Source organism: Marmota flaviventris, chromosome 17 (genome assembly GCF_047511675.1).
Source record: "Marmota flaviventris isolate mMarFla1 chromosome 17, mMarFla1.hap1, whole genome shotgun sequence".
In the NCBI taxonomy this organism is placed as follows: Eukaryota; Metazoa; Chordata; class Mammalia; order Rodentia; family Sciuridae; genus Marmota; species Marmota flaviventris.
Genome location: NC_092514.1, coordinates 14,275,450 through 14,301,137, shown reverse-complemented (window position 1 = coordinate 14,301,137; position 25,688 = coordinate 14,275,450). Strand labels below are relative to the sequence as shown.

The following is a 25,688-nucleotide window of genomic DNA, read 5'->3' as shown; positions in this document are numbered from 1 at the left end:
CCCCCCAACTCCCTCTGAGTTTCAGGAAGCCCCTCCTGCTGCTCCACTCCTTGTCCCCACTCCTGCGCTCTGGGATTGGCCCCCTAGGAGGGGGGCGAAAGAGACAGAAGTGCACTCTGCACGCAGCTACGTTGTGGGCTGGAGATGCCACTGTCTTCCTTTGGTTTAATGATCAATTCATTCTTGGTCAGAAAGCCCTTTCCAACCTGCTTTGTCCTTAGTCACTCAGGCTCGGAGCTGGCACCTGCTACAGAATGATGGCTGACAACTCCACCAGCGACCTCCATGCTCCCGGACCACAACTGAGCGTGACTGACATCGTTGTTATCGCTGTCTACTTTGCCCTGAATGTAGCCGTGGGCATATGGGTGAGAGAACTTGTGGGAGCCAGGCTCTCAGGGTGGCTGCTCGGGATGGCAAACTAGGTCTCTCCCCTGGTGGCCTGCTGCCCACTGTCTGGATAATAGAATCCAGCTGCACCTGAGAGCTGCTGGGTCAGAATCCTAAGGCAGGGAGGACCATGAGGGCCTGGGGAATCTTCATTTTTAATGAGTTCCCCAGGAAAACCCTAGTTCATAAGTCCTTTCTCTTCCTCCATAAGAGACAGGTGATTTGACCCCATCTGCAGATTATAATGACAGCAGGGTCCCTAGTAGGCAGGCACAGGGGCAGGCCCTTCCCCGTACCCCATCCACAAACGGCCCCCAGAAAAGACCAACCTCATGTGCAGTTGAAGAAGCTGAGGCTGCGGGAGGCTGGGATTTGCCTTAGGAGGTCTGCCTGACAGGAGGAAGCTCCTCTTTAGGATATTTGTGACGCTGACCTTTGAGATTCTCCCACCGGGTAAGGAGATGACACCTGTGAGCCATGCTTCACCTCACTGACCCTCATTTAGGGTTGGGAGAGGTCGGCTCCCCTCCTCACCCCAGAGTTCCCAGGTGGCATCCCAGAGCTCTGACATTTTCCCAAGAAAAATGAGTGCTCCTTCTTCTCTTCCATAATCCCTGGTCTAAGAGGCTAGGGAAAAGGGGATCTGCCATGTCCTCTCCAGTTTTCTGGGATTTAGTGTAAGATGGGTCTTGATCTGTAAGATGGAGTCACCATCTACCTCCTAGGGTGAGGTCTCCTATAAAAGGGGCCTGCATGGGAGAGGACCCTGCTGCTGCCATTGGATCGACGTTAGTAGGGGTACCAGTAGGAGTGGTTGAAGTGGTTGGAGGTGGTTGGAGATGGTGGTGGTGGTTATGGTGGTTGGAGGTGGTAGAGGTGGTGGTGGTGGTGATGGTGGTTGGAGGTGGTAGAGGTGGTGGTGGTGGTGATGGTGGTTGGAGGTGGTAGAGGTGGTGGTGGTGGTGATGGTGGTTGGAGGTGGTAGAGGTGGTGGTGGTGGTGATGGTGGGAATGGTGATGGTGATTGTAGTGGTTGGTGGTAGCGGACGTAGTCCTGTGGTTGTGGTAGTGGTTAGCAGCAGCAGTAACTGAAATTAATTATGAAGTGATTGAATACTAAATCCCAAGTGGCCCCGTGATGGCCATTGGTGATTCCGGTTTCTGGCCCTGGCTCTGCTCTGTGTAGACATACCTTGGTTTATTGCACTTCCTAGGTAAAGTGTTTTTGTTGTTTTTGTTGTTGTTGTTGTTTACCAAATGAAGTTGTTTGGCAACATGTGTTGAGCAAGTAAGTCTAAGGCACCATTTTTCCAACAGCATGTGTGCTCACTTTGTGTCACATTTTGGTAATTATTGAAATATCTTTCTCATCGCTATCGTACCTCTGACAGCGATCTGAGATCAGGGTCTCTGATGTGACTATTGTAACTGGGGCACCATCACTTTGCCGATAAGATGACGAACTTAATGGATTCTGTCTGCTCCACCAGCCAGACATTCCCTGTCTCTCTCCCTCTCTATTCCTGACACAGAATTGAAATGAGACCAGTTAATAACCCTCCATGGCCTCTAGGTATTCAAGTAAAAAGAAGCCCTGTGCATCTCTCACTTTAAATCAAAAACTAGAAATACTTAAGCTCTGTCAGGAGGGCATGAACTAGGGTGAAAGCAAGGCCTCTTGTGCCAAGCTGCCAGCCAAGTCATGAACACCAAGGAAAAACTCGAACAAGGAGTGGATCAGGCTGTTGCTGATATGGAGAAAGGATGAGAGGTCTGGGTAGAAGGTCAAGCCAACCACTGCATACCAAGGGCTGACCCATGACTCTTCAATTCTGTGAAGCTGAGAGGGCAAGAAATCTGCGGTAGAGAAGCTAGAAGCAGGCAAACCCTTTCTAGGGTTTAAGGAGAGGAGCTGTCTCCATGACACCCAGGGCCCAGGAGAAGTGCCAGGTGCTGATGGAGAAGCTGCAGCCAGTTATGTGGAGGATCCAGCTCACACAGCTGGTGGAAGAGGCTGCTCTGAACATCAGATTGCCAATGGAGATGGAACAGCGTCAGGTTAGAAGAAGATGCCACCTTCTCGTGGCAGGGAGAAGTCAACGCCTGGCTTCTAAGGATAGGCTGACTCCTTGGTAGGGGCTGATGCAGCTGGTGACCTGAGTTGAAGCCAATGCTCCCTTACCACTCTGGCCATCCTGGGCCCCAAGGGAATGCTTGCTTGCCACTCTGCCCCCCCACAAAGCCCAGATGAAGGGACATCGGTGTGCATCCTGGTTTACTGAGTATTTTAGTTAATCTCACACTTGAAAAATTGCAGCTCAGAAAAGAAATAGATCCTTTCCATAATATGATTGACTGACATCACCCTTTGTTACCCAAGAGCTGGGAGGGAGAGGAACAAGATTAATCCTGCCTTCATGCCTATGAACACAACATCCATTCTGCAGCTCCTGGTTCTAGGAGTACTTTTGACGTGCAATTCTTATTTAAATAGTACATTTCATGAAGCTCTAGCTGCCGTCGATAGTAACTCCTCTGCTGGATCTGAGAAAAATCAATTAAACCTCAAAGGACTCACCATCCAAGATGACATTAAGGGCATTTGTGACTCATGGGAAGAAGTCGAAAATATCAACAGTAACAGGAATTTGGAAGAAGTCAATTCCAAGCATCGTGGATGACTTGAGGGGTTCAGGACTTCAATGGAGGAAGAACTCAGATATGGGGGGATAGTGGCAAAACTGAGGTTTTAGAAGTGGGGTCTGAAGATGTGACTAAACTGCTGCCATCTCATGGTGAAAGTTTAATTGACAGGGAGTTTTTCTTATAGATGAGCAAACAAAGTGGTTTCATGAGATGGAGTCCCCCCGCCCCCCCGATGCAGATGCCGTGGACATTGTTGAAATGACCACAGAGGATCTAGAATGTTACACAGACTTAACTGATAAAGCAGCAACAGAGTTTGAGAGGATCGACTCCAATTCTGAAAGAAGCTCTACTGTGGGTGAAATATTGTCCAACAGCATCACATGCTAAGGAGAAATCTTTTGTGAAAGAAAGAGTCAACAGACATGGCAAATTTCACTGTTGTCTTATTTTAAGGAATTGTCACAGATACCCCAGGCTTCAGCTACCACCACCACCTTATCCATCAGTCAACAGCCACCAACATCTAGGCAAGACCCTTTGCGTTACTCAGTATTCCACCACTATTACAAAATACTTGAGATAACCAACTTATAAAGAAAAAAGGGTTGATTTTGGCTCACAGTTTTGGAGTTTCAAGTCTATGATTAATTGGCCCATTACTTTTGGCCTGCGTCATGGTGGCAATGGGTGGTAGATCAAATCCTCATACATGGCAAGCCAGGGAATAAAGATGAGGACTTTGGAAGGAATCTGGATCCTACAATCCCCTCCAAGGGCACATCCCCAATGACCTAAGAACCTCTCACTAGGCCTCACCAATAGCAGCACCCTGGGGACCACACTTAAAACATGGGCCTTAAGGAGACATTCAGTATCCAAACCATAGCACCCTCCAAAAGCAAATGATTAGGACTTGCTAAAACTCAAATGATCATTGGCATTTTTCAGCAATAAAGTGTTTTAAATTAAGGCATATATACATTGGTTTTTTAGATATAATACTATTGTTCACCTAATAGTGTAAACATAACTTTTTTTTAAGGAGAGAGAGGGAGGGAGGAGAGAGATAATCTTTTTTTTTTTTTTGGTAGATGGACACAACACAATGCCTTTATTTTTATGTGGTGCTGAGAATCGAACCCAGGTCCCGCCCGTGCTAGGGGAGTGCTCTACCGCTGAGCCACAATCCCAGCCCTAAACGTTAACTTTTATATGCACTGGGAAACCAAAAAAAAAAAAAAAAAAAATCATTCCACTTGCTTTATTGCTGTAATTGCTTGGTTGTGGTGGTTGGGAACCCAACCCAATTTGCAGGCCTGTGCCTGAGGCAAGTTACTTAACCTCCCTGGGCTTAAATTTCCTCAAATACATAATGTGGGTGTCAGTGCCACTCACTTCTCAAAGCTGTTGCAAGGATCCAGGAGACAACGGATATGAAAATTTGTTGCAAATTACGATGGTCCCCCCTCATCTGAGGTTTCATTTTCCATAGTTTCAATCACCTGTGATCTGATAATATTAAGTGGGTGGTTCCATAAATAAATAATTTGTAAGTTTTAAATTTGTGTGTAATTTCAGAAGTGTGACAAAATCTCAGGCTGTCCCACTCCATCTTACCCAAAAGGTGACTCATTTTTTCATCCAGCATTTCTATGACACTCGCCCATTCGTTGCTTAGGAGCTGTCTCAGTTACCTTATCAACTGTCATGGTATTACTGTGCTTGTGTTGGAGTGACCCTTATTTTATTTAATGATGGCCCCAAAGCACAAGAGTAGTGATGCTGGGCTGGGGATGTGGCTCAAGCTGCAGCGCGCTCGCCTGGCACCACATACAAACAAAGATGTTATGTCCGCCGAAAACTAAAAAATAAATATTAAAAAAAAAAAAAAGAGTAGTGATGCTGGCAATTTGTACATGCCAAAGAGAAGCCATAATGTGCTCCTTTTAAGTGAAAGTTCTCAATAAGGAAAAAAAAATCTAGCATTGAAATTGATAAGATCTTCAGAAAATTAATCTTGCAGGGTCTCTGGTTTTATTCCTAGGTCCTTGATCCATTTTGAGTTTGAGTTTTGTGCATGGTGAGAGATAGGGGTTTAATTTCATTTTGTTGCTTATGGATTTCCAGTTTTCCCAGCACCATTTGTTGAAGAGGTTATCTTTTCCCCAATGCATGTTTTTGGCACTTTTTTTTTTTGAAGTTAGAAAATCCATTTTTTATTATACAGAAACTTTTGACCAGCTAAATACCAGCTACAGGGGGAAAGGGGGACATCAGGCAACAGCCACAGTCATGCTATGATGGCACCTTTATCTAATATAAGATAATTGTAATTTTTTGGGTTAGTCTCTGTGTCCTCTATTCTGTACCATTGGTCTACCAGTCTGTTTTGGTGTCAATACCATGCTGTTTTTGTTACTGTTGCTCTGAAGTATAGTTTAAGGTCTGGTATAGTGATGCCACCTGCTTCACTCTTCTGCTAAGGATTCTTTATAACGTCTCTTATTTTTCCAGACGAATTTTATGACTGCTTTTTCTATTTCTATGAGGAATGCCATTGGGATTTTGATTGGAATTGCATTAAATCTGTATAGTGCTTTTGGTAGTATGGTCATTTTGATAATATTAATTATGCCTATCCAAGAGCAAGGTATATTTTTCCATCTTCTAAGGTCTTCTTTGATTTCTTTCTTTAGGGCTCTGTAATTTTCATTATATACATCTTTCACTTCTTTCATTAAGTTTTCCCAAGTATTTTATTTATTTATTTGAGGCTATTGTAAATGGGGTAGTTTTCCTCATTTCCCTTTCAGAGGATTTGGCACTGATATACAGAAATGCATTTGATTTATGAGTGTTTATTTTATATCCTGCTACTTTGCTGACCTAGGAATAAAACCAGAGACCCTCATCTAATAGAAGAAAAAGTAGGCCCTAATCTCCATCATGTGGGATTAGGCCCCAACTTCCCTAATAAGACTCCTCTGGCTCAAGAATTAAAATCAAGAATCAATAAATGGGATGGACTCAAACTAAAAAGTTTCTTCTCAGCAAAAGAAACTATCTGTGAGGTGAAGAGAGAACCTACATCTTGGGAGAAAATCTTTACCCCTCACATATCAGATAGAGCACTAATCTCTAGGGTATATAAAGAACTCAAAAAGCTAAGCACCAAAAAAATAAATAAATAAATAACAAATAACCTAATCAATAAATGGGCTAAGCACCTGAACAGACACTTCTCAGAAGATGATATACAATCAATCAAAAACTATATGAAAAAATGTTCATCATCACTAGCAATTAGAGAAATGCAAATCAAAACTAAGATTTCATCTCACTCCAGTCAGAATGGCAGCTATTATGAAGACAAACAACAATAAGTATTGACGAGGATGTGGAGGAAAAGGCACACTCATACATTGCTGGTGGGACTGCAAATTGGTGCAGCCAATATGGAAAGCAGTGCGGAGATTTCTTGGAAAATCAGGAATGGAACAACAATTTGACCCAGCTATCCCTCTCCTTGGTTTAGTACACAGCCACATCAATGTTTATAGCAGCACAATTCACAATAGCTAAACTGTGAAACCAACCTAGATGCCCTTCAGTGGATGGATTTTAAAAAATGTAGCATATATACATAATGGAATATTACTCAGCAATAAAATAGAATAAAATCATGGCATTTGCTGGTAAATGGATGGTGTTGGAGAAGATAATGCTAAGTGAAGTTAGCCAATTCCAGAAAACCAAATGCCGAATGTTTTCTCTGATATAAAGAGGCTGACTCATAGTGGGGTAAGGAGAGGGAGCATGGGAGGAATAAATGAACTCTAGATAGGGCAGAGGGGTGGGAGGGGAAGGGAGGGGGCAGGGGATTAGCAATGATGGTGGAATGTGATGGACATCATCATCCAAAGTACATGTATGAAGACACGAATCGGTGTCAACATACTTTATATACAACCAGAGATATGAAAAATTGTGCTCTATATGTGTAGTAAGAATTGTGATGCATTCTGCTGTCATATATAAAGAAAAAAATAATTTTAAAAATATTAAAAAATTAACCTTGCATCCATGAATTGTGGAGAAAAGTAAATTCTTACTAGTTTTGTTGTCACACCTCAAAAGTTATAGCCACAGTATGACACAATGCTTATCGAAGATGGAAAACATATTAGGAGTGTCTGTGTATATGAAAAAACATAGAATATATAGGGCAATGACCAACGGTGGTCTCAGGCATATTCTGGGGGTCTTCCTCTGGGGGTCTTGGGATGCATACCCTGTGGGTAGGAGGGGATGGCTCTATAATGTTCTACATTCCTGGAAGAGTTGAAGGCTACAAAGTCAGAGAAGGGTATGCGTGTAGAGGGCAGAACAGGTGGTGGCAGTTTTCTGGGGGAGATAAAATGAGGACCAGGTGCTGGAGGTCAGCAAGACATAGAGAAGGGAAGAGGAGAGAGGCTTTCCCAGCCATCCCAGGGAGGGTATTTATCTGGAAGAACACACCTAAGAAGGATGTTCTGGGTACCCTTGCTGCCCAGGTCTTGCCTCTCCCACCTCTGAGATGTAGCTCCGTGCCCCCATCATCAGAGCTGTGGAGGTTCTTCCCTGGCCCTTAGGCAGATCACACTGGCTGAGCTGGGTGCTGTTGGCCACAGAGCATGCAGAAAAGAACAAGACGGGGAGGGTCCTGGGTCTGCCTCCCACAGAGGCAGCCCAAGTACTCACAGTTCAGAAGCAGACCGAGCAAGCCAGTCAGGTGAAGCTCTGCACAGATGCTTGAATGGTACAGTTCAGGGAGCCCAAGGAGGATAGCCTTAAGGAGGAGATGCTGCCCTGGAGGGAGAGATTTGGAGCAGAACTTTTGCAATCATGAAGGTATCTGTTAACAAGTGATTTTTAAAAAACCACTTTCAAATGAGCTCTAAGAACAAAGTGCAGAAATACAGAGAAGTCTGATAATAGGGAAGGCTTCAGGTGCACTGTGATCAGGGGTCCATAGGATCATCAAGGTGATGGGTACACCCTCATTGCGGTTCTCTCAGCCTCCAGCCACGTGTGACTTTCTCCCTGACATGGTTCAGGTGTGGTTAGTCTCCCAAAGCTTCATGTGTTGGAGGCTTGGTCCTTAGTGTGGTGGTGTTCAGTTGGTGGAACTTTTAAGAGGTGGAGTCTACCCGCCATTCCTGGTTTTTTTTTTTTTTTTTTTTTTTTGTGATAATCAATGTTGTAGATGTCATAGTGGGAACCTGGTATTGAATGCTGTATTTTTATTTTATTTTTGCATCAGTTGTTGCTATTGTTTGTTTCCCCTCTTCTGTGAAGTGCTGGGGACCTACAAGGACACAGGTTCACAGGGTAGAGACTCTGCCGATGAACCAAACTCAGCCAAAAGAAGTGCACCTCGCTGCACACACAAATTAATGACACTCAAACTTTTTGGGGGCCTCGGGTTCTACTCACAGACAAAAAAACCCAAAAACAAACAAACAAACAACAACAAAAAAAAAAACAGAAGATTAACACAAAGTTTGTGGATACCACCCCTGCGAGGGGATCTCAATCTAGATCACACTAGGACACCTTGGTAAGATGGGGTTCTGCCCTAAAAAGGCCCCCACACAGGAGTAGAAGAGAAATCCATCCCAACAGATGCATAAAAACCCAACAGAGGAATACAAGAAATGTGGAAAATCAAGGTAACACAACGCCTCCTAACGTTCATAATTCACCAGCAACTGGTCCCAAGGATATTGAAGTAGATGAAATATCAGACAAAGAATTCCGAAGAATGATTATAATCATGATCAAAGAGGTGGGATCTAGTGCAAAGTACTAAGGTGATTGGGGGCACTGCTCTCAAAAGGGATTAACGCTGGTCTTGTGCAGTCAGTTCTCATGAGAATGGGTGGTTATAGAAGGAGTGAGCCTGCCCTGAGCTGCTCCCTGGCATCTTGCCTCACTACGGGATTGCTCTCTCACATGCTCCTGCCATCGCGATGCCCTCTACCACAAGGCCCTCCTCAGCACTGAGCAGAAGCAGGTGTTGTGGTTTCAACCTCCAGAACTACTGTAACCCTAGTGACTTGGGAAGCTGAGGCAGGAGGATTATAAATTCGAGGCCAGCCTCAGCAACTTAGCAAGAGACCCTGTCTCCAAATAAGAAATAAAAAATTGGGGCTAGGGTTGTGGCTCAGCGGTAGAGCGCTTGCCTAGCATGTGCGAGGCCCTGGGTTCCATCCTCAGCACCACATAAAAATAAATAAAATAAAGGTATTGTGTCCAACTACAACTAAAAATTTTTTTTAAAAATGTTTGGGGAAGGATATTGACCAAATGATATGGCTACATTGTGTACATCTATGAATATTTAACAGCAAATCCCACCATTAGGTATAATATAAGGCACCAATAATGTTTTTTAATAAATACAAAGGACTAAGGGTGTAGCTCAGTGGTAGAGTGACTCTGGGTTCAATCCTCAGTACCCCACCCCGAGTCATTTAACTGTATCAACCTGTTCAATTCATGACATTTAGAACATTTAAATTGTATAATTATTACTTCTATCTAGCTCCAAAACATTTTCATTGCTCCAAAAAGAAATTCTGTGTTTATTAGACATCACTCCCTAGTCTTCCTATTCCTCATCCCCTGGAAATCTACATTCTATCTCCACGGATTTACCTATTTGGGACATTTCATGTAAGTGAAATCATATAATATGTGGCCTTCATGTGTGCTTTCTTTTACTTAGCATAAAATCCAAGTTATAGCTTGTTTTGGAACTTCATTCCAGTCCCCCCACACCCCTTTTTTGGTACTGGGAATTGAACTCAGGGGCACTCAACCACTGAGCCACATCCCCAGCCCTATTTTGCATTTTATTTAGAGACAAGGTCTCACTGAGTTGCTCAGCACCTTGCCCTTGCTGAGGCTGGCTTTGAACTCGCAATCCTCCGGACTCAGCCTCCCAAGTCGCTGGGATGACAGGCATGTGCCATCGTGCCCAGCTACTCCCCTCCCCTTTTTGGTGTCAGGAGTGGGATAATTTTATTCATTTCGCTGACCGAATTGTCATTGTAAGCATATGCCACAGTTTATTTATTTGCTCATTAGTTGATGGACATTTGGGTTGTTTCCACTTTCAGTTATTTTGAATAATGCTACTAACGAACATTTCTAGATAAGTTTTGATTGCGAACTACTGATTTCAGTTCTTCTGGGCATGGAATTTGCTAGGTCACATGGCAATCCTATGCTTAATTTTTTAAATTAGCAACAGCAGCATTCAGCATTCCTACCAACAATGCACAAGTTTCCAATTTTCACCTTTTCTTTCTGTTCCTGCAGTCATCTTGTCGAGCTAGGAGGAGCACAGTGGATGGCTACTTCCTGGCAGGCCGAGACATGACGTGGTGGCCAGTGAGTGAACCCTGACTTTTCACACACCCCCTCCCTTTGTCCGTGGGGCTGTATCTGGCCTTAGATCAGCTGGCACCTGCATCCCTGATATCACCTTACTGTCTTCCTAATCCAAGGTCACTGCCCAGGGTCAGCTCCATGGGATAGGCCTAAGGCTGGCAGGAGATCCTCGAACTGGGGGCGGGCGGGTAGGGTCAAGCAGATGGAATTTGCATAAAGGGTAGTCTCTGCCTGATCCTTAGCAGCGTGGCTGGTACATCAACGCATACCCCTGGGCGTAGTCTCGTGTGTACAGTGGGAATGGGGCCCCACTTATGTTGTGATGTAAAAGGAGATGTTGTTGGGTCCAGGCTGGGGCTGGTGGCTGAAGCCTGTGCTGATTGGTTTTCCTCTTTCCTCCTCCAGATTGGAGCCTCCCTGTTCGCCAGCAGTGAGGGCTCTGGCCTCTTTGTTGGACTGGCGGGCTCTGGTGCAGCGGGAGGCCTGGCTGTGGCAGGCTTTGAGTGGAATGTGAGCACGTGGAGAGGGCATGTGCAGCCTGTGGGAGGGCTGGGCCAGAGAGTCCAGCAACTTTGGCTGGACGTGTCAGCCATTGTCCAGGCAGGCTCTGGGCAGTGGTGTTCCTTGGGCAACATGGTCTTTGGGATGCTGTAGCGTGGCCGGAAGGGGGCTTTTGGCCTTGGCCCCACCCATCTGCCTACAGAGGCCCAGAGACAGGGAGGGGCCACCCAGGTTCTCACAAGTCAGATGGATCTGGGGTCCCTGGGTCATCTAGAAGTCTCAGGGGCAAGGCTTTGGGGATCTGCACACATGATCTTTACCTCCCCTATCCCCGCAGGCCACGTACGTGCTGCTGGCTCTGGCGTGGATATTCGTGCCCATTTATATTTCCTCAGAGGTGAGTGGTGGGCCCGTCCTCCCCAGCCTCTGTGACCAGCTGGTGAACCCTCAGAGCTGGGTTTTTCCTATTAGACCAGCTGAGATTCTTACCAGCTGGGTAAGGCCGTCCCACTTAGACCTCTACCTGCTTATTTTGTGACTAGTTTCTACTGCCCTGACACTGTCAGGTGGGACACCTGGATTGCACACCTGGACAGTATAGCTGAGTGGCACATTTGGACTGCACACCTGGGTGGCATAGCAGGGTGGCACTGGGCAGAACAGCTGGGTGGCACACCTGCCTTCACTATCCCTGACTCCACCCACCCCTTTAGCCCCAACCCCAGTCCTGCAGCCACCAAATCCAGTGGATTCCACCTCCATGCTCCCCCCCTGCTCTGCCCCCACAGCCATCTTCTCTGTCCAGCCTCATCATAGATCCTTTGGGTTTGTTGCAACAGCCTCCAAACTTGTCCCTCTGTTCCCACCTGTGGCTCCTACAATCAATTCCTCATCTCAGCCCTGAAGAGCCAACCTCAACCTGTCTAAACTCAGCCTAGAATTCAGGGCCTGGGGCTGGGACTGCAAGGAGCAAGTTTCCTGGCCTTGCTCTCGAAAGGATCATGGCCACTTTGTGTGTCCAGGGAGAGGGAGAGCGGTTGGGATGGGCCCCTGCCCTGGACACCTGTCATGGTCTCTGGGGAGTGTTTAGCTCTTCTTGCCCGTATGTCCCCCAGATTGTCACCTTGCCTGAATACATTCAGAAACGTTTTGGAGGCCAGCGCATACGCATGTACCTGTCTGTCCTGTCCCTGCTGCTGTCTGTCTTCACCAAGATATCGGTGAGTTGCCCCCCCACAGCCCCACCTTTTACCAGCGTATCCTGGAAACATCCCTGATCTGGGGCCCCTGAAACGGACCTGACATCCACCTCATTCATCACTGCTTTGTTGAACAGCTAGGGAAACTGAGGCCCAGAGAGTCCCATGGCTTGTTTAGAGTCACACAGCCAGTCTAGGACATCATCCTGCCTTAGTAGGGCTGAACAGGAGGGATTAGACCTGGGCATCTTCTCTGGAACCAGCAGCAAAGTAAGCCAGGATTTCCCACTAGAGGGCGCCCAAAGCCTGCATGGTCCCGGCAGGTTCTGCTACTGCACCCAGGAGACCTCCTGCCTTCCGCCAAGACTGCTGGAGGCAGCAGGTGGTTTCAGCTTTCCCTCAGGGCCTGGATCCGTGAATATTAAAGAGCAATAATCCCACCTTAAATGGGATGGTGATCAGAGGTGTTTTCCCTGTCCAAGACCCTGATTTTACAGATAGAGAAACTGAGGCCCAGGAAAGAAAGGAACTTGACCCAAGCCTCTTACCAGACTTTCAGACTTTCTCTTAACTTTCCTGGGGGCATCCAGGCTTCTGAACAAGCTTGAGTTGGGGCTGCCTGATATGGGCTAAGGTAGCGACCTTGACAAGTGTCCTGGCCTTGCCCTCATCGACACAGTGAGCCTCAGTTTCCTTCTGGTCAGCAGGAGCTGTGGGAAGAGGGACTACCTGAGAACAGAACACTGAGAGAGTCCCCAGAGCCCTCAAGGGGCCCTGTCTGTGGTAGGACTGGGCATTGGTCTGCTGCTCTCCCTCCTTGGTGTCCCCTCTGCAGCCTCAGCCTGACCTCCCCCTGTGCTCTGTGCTGGGGGACCACCCAGCAGCTGGGGCTGGGGGAGGTCCTCAGAGCATCTTGTTATTACTGTGGTCTGGTTTAGGGGGAGTTTCACCAGCAAGCATCACACCACCATCTTCACTAGATACTCTGAGAGAACTGTAGTAGGTTTTCTTCCTCCAGGGATTCCTTTCGAGTCTGGAGGGACCTGGCCTTGGGCTGCCCTTGAGACCAAGTTCTGAATTTTACTACTCTTCCTCCTCTTATCCCTTTCCTGAATCCCACCTCCCTGGAAGCCAGGGATACAGAAATAAATAACACCTTGTCTCCAGCCTGCCCTGGGCTTCACTACAGTGAGGTTGATAAATAGGAATGACAGGCACGGCCAGATGGAACTCAGCAGGTGGCATCTCAATTGAGCCCCAACAGAGAAAGAGATGGTAGTGGAAGAGCAGAGGAGAATGGCTAAAGGGGAGACGGGGCCATGTGTACGATGTGCCTGGGGGTGGCCGGATCAGGAGGCCTAGATTCTAACAGCCACTCTCAGTCAGATGCTTTAGAGATCAGATAGGAAAACAGGGAAGAGAAAAAGCTGGGCCAGGCCCAGTGGCCTGTGATCCCAGTGAATCAGGAGGCTGAGGCAAGACGAGCACAAGTTCAAAGCCAGCCTGGGGTATTTAGTGACGTCCTAAGCAACATAACAAGACCCCTGTCTCAAAATAAAAATAGAAAATGGATTGGGGGTGTGATTCAGTAGCTGAGTGTCCCTGGGTTCAATCCCTGCCCAGAACCAGAGAGAGAGAGAGAGAGAGAGAGAGAGAGAGAAACTGGAAGGGAGGTAATAGGGAGTATTGGAGACTGAGGCAAACCAGAGAATGGGTTTCAGGGGAGAGACAGAGGAGGGGAGGCATGTGGGGGGCCCCCGGAGGGGTCTAGTGAAGGAGGGAAGGTGAGCTGTGGGCACAAGGCTGCTTCACCATCACCACCCCTGTGTTTACCCTACTGACATCTATGCAGTACAGAGTAGATGTCACATGGAGCTGGCTTCAAGTGAGTGGCTAAGGTGGAACTTCCCGAGCAGCAGAGGGAAGAGCTCCTTAGAGACTACCATCTCCAGGCCTCCCTCCCTTCCTCCCTTCCTCCCCATGTTCAGATGTGACCGCTGAGACCCACACTGTACCCCGGGTCAAGATCACTGCCACCAGGCAGAGTTCTGTGAGAACCCAGGTCTCTGCCTCCAGGCCCAAAGGACACTACTGCTCCTCAAATAGCCAGGATGTGGCACTCCAAACTCCACCTTGTGCTGGGGTGACTCAAAGGACCCAGCTATGAAAAGAGGAGTGAGCAGTCACATCAAGGCCAGGCTTCGGAACCATCGCGGGAGCTGCCTAGATGAGGCAGAGGGCGAAGCTGAAGCAAGGCTAATTGCTGGTCTTGGCTTGGGAGGGGACTAGGGCTGCCCTGCTCCTGGCTTTGGAGTGAAGCTGTTTGAAGTGCACGCATTCTACGGGCCCTCAGAGGTCCTGACCACACCAGGCTGAGCTGTAGGAACATCTCATGTGTCCGCCCATCCAGAAGCCATCCCAGGTGCAGCCTGTCTGGACAGAGGTCCTAGAATTGGCCTGCAGCCTTCCCTCAGGCGGGGGCACCTGCCTGCCAGGAGGACCTGTCATGGGAGGGTATGGAGAATCACCACCATGCTCATCTAGAGGAACCGTGAGCTCTGGCCAGACATTTAACTTCTGGAAAATAGGGAAGGCAGGCAAAATACCCTATGCCACTTGGACTGAAAACCCCACCAGCTTCACCTCTTCCTCTTCTCCTTCTGGTCTCCTTGCACTGCCACCAACCTGCCAGGCCTAGTCCTGCTTTAGCACTTGCTGTGGCCTCTTCCTGGAGCCCTGTTCCCCAGCTGTGCCCTTGGCTCCCTCAACCTCTCTCAAGCTTTTTAAATTCTTTACCCCTGCCCCAGGGAGACAGCTCCCTTACCTTTTCTCTCTCCTTCCTATTCTTACACAGAATCATTGACTTACAATGTCTATTGTCCGTCTCCCCCATTTTTTCTCTTTGTTCCCTGATGCATCCCCAGTTGGTGCCTGGCACACCTCCTGGAACTGAATAAGTTAACATAAGTCAGGGTCGGCTCATTTTTTTTCTACAAAGAGCCTGATAGTAAATATTTGGGGATTTGGGGGCCATCGAGTCTCTGTTCCAACTCCTCAACTCTGCTGCAGTGGCCAATAGTAGAATAAGGTGGGTCTGGATTTGGCCTGCAGTTTCCTCTGGTCTCTGGAAGCATGCTTACCTATGGTGCACCTACTGTGTGCCTGGCTCTGGGTGAGCAGGCCAGCCCAATGAGCCCTTTTCAGATAGGTGTGATGCCTGGACAGAGCAATACCATCACAGCAACGGTGAACATCTGAGCCAAGAAGCCAACTCGGGAGGTGATAGTGAGGAGAGGGGACAGGGGCGCTCTGGGGTGGACATTCAAGCTTTGCTGCATTATCTGGGCAAGAGTTTGGCAAACACAAGGAGTCAGGGAGCTGCTGGTGGGGCTGGAGTGCAAGGGGCATGGGGAAAAGGGGAGCATGATGGGACAGATAGGGGGTAGCCAGCAGCACACAGGGCCTGGGGCTGGGCAGGGCAGGTGGTCTTTATTCCTTGTGTGGTGTAAATGCTGGCATCCCCTGAGTTTCCTCCAGAACAAGCAGTACAGGAAGAAGCAGTGAGGGTCTCCAAGGGCAGCACAGTGGGTAGGGAAGAGTGCAGGAGTGTTTGGGGAAAGAATCCACAGCCATGGCCAGAAGTTTCTGTTCTGAGTCCTCAAGAGACAGCGATCGTCTCTAAAGAAATGAGCAAGGTCCTGGGCAGGAGACACAGGGGACAGACAACTTCATAGGATAATCAATCACACAGTAATTAATAAATATCAGTGCAGGGCTCCATGGTGGCCAGGTGGGGACAGGGAGAGGGAGTAGATGAAGGGATCAGAAACACCAGGCCGTCTCTAGCCTTTGGCTGCTGATGCACCTTGTAGGGGACAGTGTCTACCAACTGGGAAATGGAGTGAAGACCCCAGAACCTGGGAAGCTTAGAGTTCCAAGCTGTGGGAGCCCCACAGATCAGCCCCCATGCTGCTCATGGACTTTGAGCAAGATATGAACTTCTCTGTGCCGAAGTGTCCTCATCTAAGGAGTGCAGTTGGCCATCACAGCCACCCGCCAGAGGGCCACAGCATTAGATGAGGCTCTGAATACCATGCTCAGGACTGTGCCTACAGACACGAACACTTGTCATCTATCAAAGGTGGCAAGTAGACGAAGGTCTCCTTGGGGACAACTGGGGATGCGGAGGACCAGCAGAGTCTCTGGGTATAAGATAGAGGGAGAGGGGACAGGGGCGCTCTACAGGCAGACATGTTGGAAGGAAGCAGGGCAGTGGTGGGGTTGAGCGTGGGCCAGTCGGGACCCTGAACATCATCCTGAAGCTTTCTCATGTGTCTGACGGGTGGCTGTGGTCCTGCTGGGTGGTGGAGTGAGGTCCTTGAGAGTGTCCTATCTACAGGGATGCAGCTGCCTGGTGTTGTCCTTTTGATTGGTTCCCAGGGTTATGCCACAGTGGGTGAGTTTGACTTTGGTCAAACTCTTGACTGTGGTCTCTCCACCCATGTTTTCAGGGGGTTCGATTAGACTCTGCAGCTGCCCCTGGGCCAGAGAGGAGGAAGCCCCCTCGGAGGTTGCTTAGCTTTCTAGAGCATCTCTTGGGGAGGTCTATGCAGAGGGAGAAGCCACTGCTCCTGCTGGTCTGGCAGAAGTGACTGTTCACTCCACATCTGCTGCATTTTACAGATGAGGGCCACTGAGGCTCGGGGGTGAAGTGACCTGCTCAGAACTGTATGGCTGGGACATAGCAGACCAGGAACACAGACCCAGGGCCATGTGGGTCTTAGCTTCTACCAGGCAGAAGCTTGTTGGACCCTCAGCAAAGAGGGCTTGGGCTGCAACAGAGAGTCGGGCAGGAATTGATGTGTGCAGGTCCTCACCAGGGGACTTTTTGGGGTTACAGGGAGTTGTGCCCTTGGGGGACCTACGTCATGGAGGGTCCTACAGAGAGGATTCAGCTAAGGTCCTCCCCACTCCTCAGCGCTCTTGAAAGCCTGCTCCCATGGAAGGAAGGGAGGGAGGGAGGACTGACTATCCACCAGGGGCAGAGGTGTGGGTCTGGGATGGTGAGTTTTGAAAATGAGAGGCAGAGACTGGGACAGTCCAGGGCAGATGGGGCTAGTGAGCTGAGGCCAGAGTCGGCAAAAGTGCTGGGTGGTGAGTCTGGTGTGACCAGGACCTGGAGACCAGGTGCACAGACTAGGGCTCCATTCCAGGGATCTGGGGTCCAGAGGGGTTCTCGACAGCAGCTGTAGGGCAGCCGGGCAGTGGCAGGCAGTCTGTTGCAGTGGGTTTTCCAGAGACCTCCTGTCCCAGGGTCTGGCTTTGGGAAGTCCCTTTACTGACTTGGGGCCTCAACTTCTCCTCGTCCTATGGGGTGAGGACTTCAAGAATCCTTCAAGGAAGGGTTAGGGTTAGCATTTCTGGGCTTCTCGGCTCAGGCTGGAGGCCAACCTCCCCCTCCCCAATCTCTCTCTGAACCACCCCTCACATGTACACTCATGCACACCGCTAAAGCCACAAGCCCAAATGGCTGTACTCTCCAGGAGCAAGGAGGAGCCAGAGGAAGCAGTGTAGGGAACATGGGCTCTGGAGTCCATCTTGTTCTTACCTGGACTCTGTCCCAGGGGCTCTGGTCCCCGGGCCCTGGCTCAAGGTAGTGCTGGCTGCTCCAACTTGGGCCAGGCTCTGGGGGAGATCAAAGGACTTAGGATCCATGCCTCTTGGGCTCTAGGAAGACCAGGTCTTGTGCAAACTTGTTCCACACAGCTGGGGGCTCCAGTGACCCACAGTCCTGTCCCAGCTTTCTCAGGGTCCCAACGCTATATTTCAGGCAATCCCCTCCTCTACTGAGCCAACACAGAATGGCAACAGGGGTGGAGCAGGGTGAAGCCCATTATTTGGCCCCGGGTCCCAATGGGATTATGGTCTGTAAGGCTGATTCCGGCACCGAGGCTGCCCAACCCCAGACTGAGACTCCTACCCGCATGTGGCCCAATGTCTGGGACAGTGCAGCTGTAGGCCCAGACCTCTAACCAGCCCTAGCCTGTGACATGACTGTGAGCACTCTGGCTTCAGATCCAACCTCACGGGAAGGAGTGGACAATAAGCCACTCTGCTTCCCCGCCCACCCCCAGCACCTGTCTTCTGAGGCCCACTAGTCTTCACGAGCCTTCCCAGGAATTCCTCTTGGACTCTTCCTTGTTAAGGTCACTCTAGGAAGCGAGGGGAGAGGGCTCTTTTGTATCCGTTGGGAAGTGACCAAATTCAACAACACCATGCTTTCTGGTGGGCATTGGCCACCCTGGACTTTATTAATGACAGTACATCCCTGGTACATCTGCACATGGCTCACAGCTGCCGAGGCCGTTTCTTCCTCCCACCCTCACAACAGCCCCAGGATGCGGGTGGGTGGACAGGGGTCTCCCCTCCCTCATCCAAGGGGCATCCAGGCCCAGAAAGGGCATTTCCCAGGTCACATGGCCCGTCAGTGCAGCGCCAGGGTTCTGACCGTCGGGTCCTGGTAACCTTGGACTTCTACCCCAAACCTCTTTCTTCCTCAGATCGACCTGTACGCCGGGGCCCTCTTCGTGCACATCTGCCTGGGGTGGAACTTTTACCTCTCCACCATCCTCACACTTATCATTACCGCTCTGTACACCATTGCAGGTATGGCTCCTCTAACAGGGTCAGGGCAGGGGCCTGAAGGGAGGGCCTGCCCACCACTGGCTTGGGCAGAGTCAGGAGACGCACAGGAAGCACCGTGGGCTCCGGGGGAGACCCCCCAAGGAGTGCAACCAGGTGCTTTAGCTCATTGCTCACCCACCTCTGAAAGGGTAGGGGGCACATCTGGGAACAGCTGCCCCAGCAGGAGCTCTAGAAGTTGCCTCCTTTGAGGCCAAGGGACCCCACCTCCAGTAACCTTGTTCCCCACAGGGGGCCTGGCCACTGTGATCTACACGGATGCCCTGCAGACAATCATCATGGTGGTGGGGGCTGTCATCTTGGCGGTCAAAGGTAAGGGCTGGGGGCCATGGCTATAGACGGGGGTGGGCTGCCCCAGCAACCTGCAGGACTGATGAGGTCGCGCTGCTAGGCAACCATCCCTTGCAGGCCTCTCCTGGCTGCCCCGCTGCCCAGATGTCACCAGCTATGGGCCGGGTAAGGAGCTGACTCAGGAACACAGGGCCTGCCGTGTGCCGCCCTGGCTCAGGACTGACAGCAAGGTGGGGCTGCCGGAGGGTGTGGAGGCAGCAATTAGGAGACCACAACACTGCCCAGGCGTCTCCTCCAATTGTTTAAGATCAGGTACAGAATCCTGAAAGGTGATGCTACCTACTGCTAGAGGCAGGGGAGGGGTGAGGAGCATTTAGACAGAGTGATGACATTAGTCTGGGAATAGCTTATAGGGCTGCCAGGGGCTGGGGGGTAGGGTGGAGGTAGTGAGCTCCCTGTCCCTGAAGTACGCAAGCAGAGCCGGGAGGATCCCACAGAGGGCGAATGAAAGCCTTTAAAGATTCCAGACTCAGAATCTGAGATCCTGAAAACTCTAAGCCTTGTGTAGCATCTGTACCTTTGCTTTGATACTCACATAGGTCCCTGAACACAGATCCTGGCCCGGCTTCTAGTGTAGGCAACAGGTTCCCTCTTCCATGATCTGCTGGGGAACAGGGCTTGGGGCAGAGACAGGCTTCTTCCTCTTAGCCCACGGACCCTACATCCACAAACCTCACTGCACATGAGGGACCCAGACAGCTAGGCCCAGTCTGGATGGGAGTGGAGTGACCACGGCTATGGCCAAACCACAGACAGGCCAGGGCTTGGCCATGTAGAGTCCTGACCCCGAGGTAGACAGAAACAACGAGGGGAAAGATTTGCTCTGGACTTGAAAGACCCCTGGCTTGAGCCCCACCTGCCCAGCAGGCTGAATGATCTTGGAGGAGCCACATCACTGCCACCATTCTTGGCTCTACTAAAATCACAACCTTTTGGAACCTGGGTTAGGACATTTAACACTTTAGATGCCTCAGGAAAGTCTTTGAGTGCCAAGAAAAAAGGTTTTGCTTCCTTGAATGGGCAGTTCAAAACCTGGCGGAGAACCCCTTATCGGAGGCCCACAGGCATCTGGAGACCAGCAGTGATTCCCACCAGGCCAAGTGGACACAGTGGTGTCCATGTGCAAAATGCTCATTTAATAGTATTATCTTAAATACAAATAAAATAGTTATTTAATTTCACCTTTTTTTTTTTTTTTTTTTTTTTGAAGCCCTCTACCCACCACACCTTCCCAAATGCCAGGAAAGGCAAGGTAGAAAAAAATTCCAGTTTGATGCATTAGGATGTTATTTGTGAGATGAGGAAGTGCAGCAGGAGCTGGGGAGTCAGGGCCACCCAACCAAACTGTCCCTGTCCTGCCCAACCCTTCCAGCTTTCGACCAGATCGGTGGTTATGGGCAGCTGGAGGCAGCGTATGCCCAGGCCATCCCCTCCAGGACCATCGCCAACACCACCTGCCACCTGCCACGCACAGATGCCATGCACATGTTCCGGGATCCCTACACAGGGGACCTCCCATGGACCGGGATGACCTTCGGCCTGACCATCATGGCCACCTGGTACTGGTGCACCGACCAGGCAAGTGCCAGCGACACCCACCCTCTCCACCTTCCTGCCTTCCAAGCATGGGCTCTGGTGGGTCCAGCCCGGACGGGGCTGCTAGGGGTCCTTGTGGTCCCGAGGTGCCTGGGCCCTCCGCTTAGAATCAGACGAGGCCCACTGGCTGCCCCCCGACCTGGCTTTTAGGTGCTTTGACTGGGACAGTTTGGAAAATGGGATTCCAAAGGGACTCGGACGCTCCTCAGTGGCTCTGCTATCAGCCAAGATGCGGGTGTTTCGTGCTGGCCTCGGGCTCCGGGTATCGGGCAGTATGCGGGCTGTTGGGCTGCCCTTGGGCTGCCAGTGCTGGGGGCCTACTGTGGCCAGGGTCACTTTCCTGGGAGAGCTCTGGGCGCCATCAGCAGCAGGGCAGTACCGGGGACCTCCTGGGGTCTTTGAGGCAGGGCCATCACGGTGGAATTGCTGGCCCTGGAAGAGAGAAACAAAGAGTAAGGACTGTGCAGGGACCCTTGCCAGGCACGCAGGGTGGGCCAGACCTGGAGCAACAGATTTCTGGCTTGGCCACTCAACAAATTGGGTTTAACTAGTTTGTGCGTCTCAGTTTCCTGATCTGTGACACAGAATCATTCTGCCTTTGGGGTTGTAGCTCCTGCCATATTTCCTCACCATCCCCACCAAGCCTTGTCAATCTGGGCACAGGGCTGCATGAGGTTTAAAAACACCGAACGGGGTTGTTGGAGACCTGAATTTCTGTTAAGGGCAGAAGACAACTCTGGTCCCCCCCCATCATGAACCCTGCAGGGTTCAGAAAAGCCACTTCCTGTCACTGGGCAAAAGCAGATGATGCCTCTGCCTGCTTATCCTGAAGGCCATGGGCCTTGTCCTGGGAGCACAAGCTGGGGACCTCTTGCCTTCCCTGTGAGGCGGGCAGGCCACTCACAGGCTACAACACTGAGGCCCAGACACAGAGGTAGACGTGGAGGGTGGAGTGACTTTCCGGGACTCCTGAGCAAGAGGGGCTCCATCAGTGACTGCCCAATGACTCTCCCTGGGTTCTAACAGTGGGAAGTGACACAGACTTGGAAGTGACAGAGGCCCTGGGAAGCTGGGCCTCAGTTTCCCCATCTGTAACCCCACACCCCTTAGATGCCCACATCAGTTATGCAATATGCCTGGACTTTCCAGGGAACGTGTGGCCCATGGCAGATGTCTGCCCAGCTCCCCTGGGAAGGCTGAGGGCCAGCCCAGGTGGGCAATAGACTAGAGGAAAGATGGCAGTGGAGGGTGAGCAGGGCGTATGGGCACCCCTGCCAGGCTGAGTCCCTATATCTCAGCTACCTCCTGTCTCCTTCCATGTGGCAAGACCTGGCACGGCACAGGCTTCCGAGTGGGATGTCATCCAGGAGAATTTCTATGAAGGTCCTTGGGGTCAGGACTGATGGGCCTCACTGCACAGATAAGGAGCCTAAGACCCAAAAAGGGTCTGCCCCGTCTTCCTCCCCTTGGGCTGGGTCTGCCTGAAGGCTGTGGGGTCTTGGTCCAGCTCCGGGCACAGGTCTGACTCAAGGCTCCCCAGTCTTTGGGCGGCCCCACACTAGCCCCTGGAGACTTTTGGGGACCCAGGGGTCTGCCTATGCTCTGTTCTCTATGCTGGGTCCGTGGGGGCTTTTCATTTCTTCTATAAACTTTTCACTGTTTCCAGCCTCATCCACAATGAGTAGGTGACAGTTTTGTGATCAGAGACAAAAACCAACAGCAAATGAGGCAGAAGGGCCAGAAGGAAAAGTCCTGGCCTGGTCTGGGTTTTACTACTGCCTCTTCCTGAGCCTCATGTACACATGGTGCACAGATGGGAATGACTCTTAGGGTCCTTCCAGCTCTGGTAGCTCCCCAAACTGTCCCCTGCTGATGCTATGGTATGAACCAGAGTTATCTTCCCCTCGGTCAACAGCAACAGCCCCAATCCTAACAGGGACTGCAAGTCTTTGTAGTCAGCCATGACTGGCTAGTGGCCACACCCTAAGAAAAGGCTAAAAAAATCCTGAGAAAGAGAACTCACATCTACCAAAGGCCCTGGACCAGACAGGCACAAGCTCTGCCGTCCACACCAGTGACATCACTTAGTCCTTGCAGCAATCCCTGCATTGGCAGCAGTAACCTATTTTGCAGATAGAAATGGGGTCAGGGAACTGAAAAGGCCAATCCTGGGGAGGGAGGTAGGACCAGGCTAGGACTTGATGTCCCTTGTGAGAGGTGCTATGAGGCAGTTTCCCCACTGAGACTATGGACGGTCCACACATTGTCCCTGACACTCAGGGGTGGAGGAGCCACGCACAGCAGCATCCCTGTGGCTCATGGAAACTGAGCCTCAGCATCTCCACCTGGGGCGACAGCCCCTGTCCTGGAGCACAGGATGAAATAATGGAGACAAACAATGAGTCGTGTCAATGATGAAAGATGACAGATGTGCATGACACTGAGGCCTCGGGGCTCTTGCAATCAGTCACAGACAGTAGAGGAGAGAAGAGTCTAGACAGAACCTCCTCTAATACCCTCACTGTCCAGATGGGGAAACTGAGGCAAGAATTGGTTCCAAGTCACAGCAAGCTGGCAGAGAGGCAGGACAGAAATCAGCTGCCTTGCAGCCTGTGAACACTTTTCCTCTAATGAATGTCTCAGGAGAGGCACACCTGTGGGGTCAATGCTGGGAACTATCTATTGAATGAGCATGCTTGGAAAAGAAGTTTAAATCACAGATATCTCCTGCTTCTGAGTTGCAGACAGCAGAAGAGATTTAAACTGTGGAACAGCACAGAAAAAAAAAAAAATACATTTCAGAGTTATAGGTTGTGCAACCCTATGAACACATGAAAAACCATGGGAGAGTCCACATTAAAAAAAATATGTATATATGTATGTGTGTGTGTGTGTGTGTATATATATATATATATATACACACACACACACATGCATATATATATACACATAAATATATATATATATATACACACACACACACATATATATATATATACATATACACATATATTTCTTTTCTTTTTCTCCCCAGTGCTAAGGATGGAACCCAGGGGCTCACACATTGTAGGCAAGTGCTCTACCACTAAGCTACATCCCCAGCTCCCCTTCTCTTTTTTTTTGACATTGCTAGGGATTATACCATACTGGAGGCATTCTACCACTGAGTTATATCTCCAGCCCTCTTATTTTTGGGGGGGAGTGAGTGTCAGGGATTGAACTCAGAGGCACTCAGCCACTGAGCCACATCCTCAGTCCTTTTTTGTATTTTAGAGATAGGGTCTCATTCAGTTGCTTAGCACCTCGCTGGTTTTGAACTCAAAATCCTCCTGTCTCAACCTCCCATGCCGCTGAGATTACAGGCATGCACCACCACGCCTGTCTTATTTTTTTTTTTTATTTTGAGACAGGGTCTTGCAAGGTGTCCAGGCTGGCCTTAAGTTTACAATCCTCCTGCCTCAGCCTCCAGAGTCGGTGGAGTTACAGGCATGTACCACCATGACTGGACTTTTTTTTTTTTTTTTTTAATAAGTAAAAACATAATATTGGAGCTAGGAGGGATTCATCAGTCTGAATTAGGATTCCCTCCTTCTCCCATCCTGCAGATCTGGAAACTGAGGCTTATTAGGCTTTGTCTACGTGGTTGAGGGTATAGCTCAGTAGTACAGCACTTGCCTAGCAATGTTTGAGGCTCTGGGTCCCATCCCTAGCCCTACAGAGAAAAAGGGGGAAAAAAATTTGCTTAAGGCCCCCAAAGGAGCTGGTTATCACAGGCAGATTCTGAGACTCTCCAGGAGGGAACTGCAAGCTTCCTAAATCCCAGGTCTTGGCATACCTGACCTCTGCCTGTGGCACATACTATTGGCACAAATGTCTGCTCCTGGTACATGCATGAATGGCCAGCCACTCTCATGAGGGTCCAGGGGATGAGGGTGGTGGGCTGTGACCCTTATGCCATTAGGCCACAGTCTTCTCCAGCTCTGACAATTGCCAGAGGTGGTGAGCAGGCAGGAACCACAAGCTTCCCTATTGTACAAATGGGAAGATGGAGTTCCTGGGGACAAGGAGATACATGGCCAACCAGGGTGAGTTCCAGTGGGGGATGCTGGCAGTGACAGCGCTGCGTGGTTATCTAGGGCAGGTCTGGGACCAATGGGATGGCATCCTGTCTCATGCCACTCTCTGAGGCCCACTGGGAGAGACCCTAACACAGGAACCCCCCCCCCCCCCCAGGGCTGGGATTCACTCCCTCTTGCTCATGCCCCCAGGTCATCGTGCAGCGATCTCTATCTGCCCGCAACCTGAACCACGCCAAGGCGGGCTCCATCCTTGCCAGCTACCTCAAGATGCTGCCCATGGGCCTGATGATCATGCCAGGCATGATCAGCCGTGCATTATTCCCAGGTAGGAAGGCTCTGGTGCTGAGCCAGGGCTGCAGGGCACTCGGGGTTCTGAGGCTTCATCCTACAGAGGCAATTAGAAGGAAAGGCAAAGGAGGGACGTGAGCTATTGCCCAGATGGAAGGAGGCGGGGAGTGGTCCCCAGGGCCATAAAGGGATGGACACAGATATGACTTAGCACAAAGTCCAGATGAGGACCACGTATGGTTGTGTGAACTTTATACTCTGTGCTCTGCCATTCCCTTGTCTTCAAACTAGGGGACTTAACTACCCACCTGACAGGCAGCAGAAAGATACTACAACTCCAAGTGTGTGGACCTCTGGCTGTGGACATGTGCATTTCCCAAGGTTGCTTTGTCGGGACCCTGAGACCAACAGTCCCCAGCATAGAAATAGCCTGCCAATTGGCTCTGGGTGGTTCCCACCCCAGCCCATTCAGCAGTTTTTCCGTCTATAACAAGGA

At 50.1% G+C, this 25,688-nt stretch overlaps 2 protein-coding genes across 4 annotated transcripts in view; one reads left to right on the top strand and one right to left on the bottom strand.

Annotated features, from left to right (window-relative positions):
• Positions 1–254: 254 nt before the first annotated feature.
• Slc5a10 (solute carrier family 5 member 10) overlaps positions 255–25,688 on the top strand; it is a 64,992-nt gene continuing 39,558 nt past the window's right edge. The window contains exons 1-9 of one of the 3 annotated variants that reach the window (XM_027922317.2): positions 255–368; positions 10,405–10,476; positions 10,882–10,986; positions 11,315–11,374; positions 12,093–12,197; positions 18,737–18,842; positions 19,110–19,190; positions 20,602–20,807; positions 25,094–25,229. In XM_027922317.2, coding sequence (XP_027778118.2) covers positions 255–368; positions 10,405–10,476; positions 10,882–10,986; positions 11,315–11,374; positions 12,093–12,197; positions 18,737–18,842; positions 19,110–19,190; positions 20,602–20,807; positions 25,094–25,229 — 985 coding nt within the window. The remainder of the gene's footprint in view (positions 369–10,404; positions 10,477–10,881; positions 10,987–11,314; positions 11,375–12,092; positions 12,198–18,736; positions 18,843–19,109; positions 19,191–20,601; positions 20,808–25,093; positions 25,230–25,688) is intronic. The other 2 variants (XM_027922320.2, XM_027922318.3) reach the window with 2 other exon arrangements.
• Fam83g (family with sequence similarity 83 member G) overlaps positions 18,453–25,688 on the bottom strand; it is a 31,400-nt gene continuing 24,164 nt past the window's right edge. The window contains exon 6 of the mRNA XM_027922316.3: positions 18,453–21,257. Within this exon, the coding sequence (XP_027778117.2) occupies positions 20,889–21,257 (369 nt within the window). The 3' untranslated portion in view covers positions 18,453–20,888. The remainder of the gene's footprint in view (positions 21,258–25,688) is intronic.